Source organism: Eschrichtius robustus, chromosome 11 (genome assembly GCF_028021215.1).
Source record: "Eschrichtius robustus isolate mEscRob2 chromosome 11, mEscRob2.pri, whole genome shotgun sequence".
NCBI classification, from domain to species: Eukaryota; Metazoa; Chordata; class Mammalia; order Artiodactyla; family Eschrichtiidae; genus Eschrichtius; species Eschrichtius robustus.
In genome coordinates, this window is record NC_090834.1 from 20708449 (window position 1) to 20711709 (window position 3261).

The following is a 3261-nucleotide window of genomic DNA, read 5'->3' on the forward strand; positions in this document are numbered from 1 at the left end:
AGGCAGGCTGATGAGAATCTTTCAGGAAGTCCTATCCATTGTGCAGAAAGGCTCTTGTTAATACTACAGAAAAGCACCAAGCACTTTAACAAGTATTAGGGCCAATGAAGGGGTACTTTGTAAGAGGCACAATGCCCAGAAATTTCATAGGGTTTCATTTCTGCACTCCTCTGAGTGATTTTCATCTTCCTGCCTTATAAGCCTTTTGTGAGCTTTGTGTGCTCATGAGTGTCTAGATTGCCAAAATAGAAGGAGTATTTAATACACGGAGTGGGTCTTGGGCCTGGAGATGAGTGTGTGAGGGAAGAGAGGAGGATCCTGAGTCAGGTGGAGTGAAAGATAATTTGGAGACTCTGATCTTATTGGAGAGGAAAACGGTTCATTTAGATTGTTTGACGTTAAATACACGTTCAGATTTGTATTTCAGGTTCTGCCACACTTGTGTTCAGAAATGCCCCTCTCATGCACTGTTTCTGTTCAGAGCCAGGCCAGCGTAAACAGGATTGGAGAAGGGAAAGATCCTCATCAGCAGAGGGAGAAAATCTACTGTGTGCCCTGAGGGGAGATGGATCTCTAGAGTGTAAAAATGTGTGCTTGGGACCACGTGGGAAAGGGTTGAGGGTGAGGAATCGGGCAGCCAGAGAACTGAAGCTTCAGCCCTTCCTAAGCAGAGGAGTGCGGAAGGTGCGTTGCTCACAGGGTGGAGGTGGTGGTTATTGCTCAGCCCCTGAGCAGGGGATCAACAGGGAACCGGGAACGTGTGTGGCAGAGGCTGGCTCTGCCAGGACGAGGTGCTGGGGGTATGAGGGTGGGGTGGGGGCCTGAGGGGTGGCTCGGAGCCCTGGCGGTGGCTGCCTGACGTCACCGGCCTCTCTGGCAATAGGCTGCGAGCTGAGCTCCCTGAAGCGGCGGCGGCGGCGACAGCGCGGTTTGGTCTCTGGCCCCTTCGCTCCGCGCCTTCTGCAGCCGTTCACTGCAGCCGCGCGGCGGGGCTCCCTCCTTGCGGCCAGCTGGCGGCCCCAGGTAAGGGACACGGTGCGGCTAAAGCTCCAGGCGGCCGGGTGGCCGGGCGCGAGTGGGTAGGACAGCCCCGGCGGCCTGCGCAGGCACCCCTGGCCGTAGCTTCGGCCCCCGCCCCTGCCCCGGCCCGGGCTTGCAAGCCGCCTCCCTGCTCCGCAGTGCAACAGTTTGCAGCTGCCTCTTGAGAGCGGCAAGGGGGCTCTGCTGCGCGCTACGGGTCTGCCTGGCTCTGGTCCCCGGGAAGAGCCTCAGGGCCCTCGGGCTGGGACTGGGAAGGCCCGAGAGAAGGTCTGTTCCCCAAACTTTGCAGGCGGGAACCCTCCCCCTTTCATTTCCAGCACCCTTAGAAAGAAGCAGGATACTGTCAAGTGGGGGGCACAGAGAGATGTGGAGAAGGGGGCGTTTGCAAGGATGTGCTTTAGCTGAGAAAGAAAGGTGCTTCAGCTTTTTTTTTTTTTGGTTGTGTGTGTGTGTGTGTTGGGGGGGTGGTTGGGGAGGTACCAGGGAAGAAGGATGGAGAAAGGATGGAACGCGATCCTGCGTGTCAGCCGCAGCCGCGGACAGAGGCGGAGTGGTATGTGGCTCCAGGGTTACCCCCATGGGATTGGGACCCAAGGGATCTGACAACGTCCAGGGTGGGAGAGTCTGGAGGGGGAGGGAAGGGAAGGGAGGATTGCGTACCCGGAGCCGGCTCGGCGGCCCGGGGTGGGTGCTGGGAAAGGTAGGATCCAGGCGAAGACATCCATTGAGAGGGCTCCGGAAAGAGGAGAGTCGGCGCTCTGGGAAGCAGGGACCGCGTTCCGAGGTGGCTGAGGGTCCGTTGCGATTAGAAAGTTGTGTAGTGCTCAGGGTGGCTGCTTTATCTGCTGAGTAATCGGCATCTCCGCGGTGCCGGCGCAGACCCTCTTCCCCGCAAAGTGGCGCGAACGCGGAACTGGAGGCTTTGATGCGCGGCCAGGGGCGGGCGGTCGGGCTGGGGTCCGCGGGCTGCGGAGAAGACGGGCAGCGCCCAGCTGAGGCAGTGTGCTCAGAGGGCCGCTTTGCAGTGGCGGTGATCATTCCGGTTCTCGGCGCTCGCCCGGGCAGCGGCTGGGATCCTAACTAAGCCTGTTCTCTTTGCAGCCTGGTGCCTTGGCAAAGGAAAAGGGCGCGCGAACACGCGTTCGAGGCGGGGCCGGAGAGGATCTCCTGGGCACCGCTCCCTCCCTGGCCGGCTTGCTTGCCCGCAGTTGCTCCCTCCGTCCTTCGCTCGCTGGCGCACCCCCTCCCACACCAGGGAGTAGTTTTGGGTGGCGCGGGCTCCGTCCTCTTCTTGGCTGGTGGGAACCGTGTGCCCAAAAGAGGAAGTCTGGTGTGCCTGGCCCCTCCCAGCCCAGCGCCGATGAGTGCCAGGGAGCCCAAGGAGCTGAGGCTGGCGCTGCCGCCGTGTCTCCTCAACCGGACCTTTGCTTCCCCCAACGCCAGCGGCACGGGCAACGCGAGCGCCCGTGGCCCGGGCGCAGGAGGCGGCGGCGGCACATGCATCACGCAGGTGGGACAGCAGCTCTTCCATTCGTTCTCCTCCACGCTGGTGCTGATTGTCTTGGTCACCCTCATCTTCTGCCTCATCGTGCTGTCCCTCTCCACCTTCCACATCCACAAGCGTAGGATGAAGAAACGGAAGATGCAGAGGGCTCAGGAGGAATACGAACGGGATCACTGCAGCGGCCACCGCGGCGGCAGGGGGCTTCCCCAACCCGAGGGCGGCCAGGCCCCAAACCAAGCAAAAGAAACCCGGCTGGAGAAGCAGGGCCGGGACTCTGCCTTCTGCGCCTCATCCAACGCCTCTTCTTCCCCTGGCCTCCCGTGCCAGGGTCCCTGTGCTCCTCCGCCTCCTCCACCGGCCCCCAGTCCGCAAGGAGCACACAGAGCCTCTTCCTGTTTGGACCCAGCTGGCGAGGGCCTTTTGCAAACGGTGGTACTGTCCTGATTGTCTAGCCCCTCTCCTCTTCCCATCCTCGTTTCCAGCATCTTTGCCGTCCTTGCTTTTTTTTTCCCCCGGCCTTCCTCTTCCACTTTCCTGTGGCCTCCGTTTCCTCTTCCTTCTTTCCTTATTTGTCTTTCCCCCTACTCTTTTTCTCCTCCGCCGAGGCACTGTGCGGTATTTGTAAATATTGGGCGAGGAAAGTCTCGGAAGAAGAAATAACGCTGATAATAATACTTTATTATTAATATTTATAGTAATTATTATAATATTAATAA

General features: G+C 59.4%; 1 protein-coding gene across 1 annotated transcript; it reads left to right on the plus strand.

Annotated features, from left to right (window-relative positions):
- The first annotated feature begins 2401 nt into the window (after positions 1-2401).
- Positions 2402-2989, plus strand: C11H11orf87 (chromosome 11 C11orf87 homolog). Its single transcript, XM_068556809.1, has one exon. It carries the CDS (start codon positions 2402-2404, stop codon positions 2987-2989), a length of 588 nt encoding a protein of 195 aa, XP_068412910.1.
- The last annotated feature ends 272 nt before the right edge of the window (positions 2990-3261 follow it).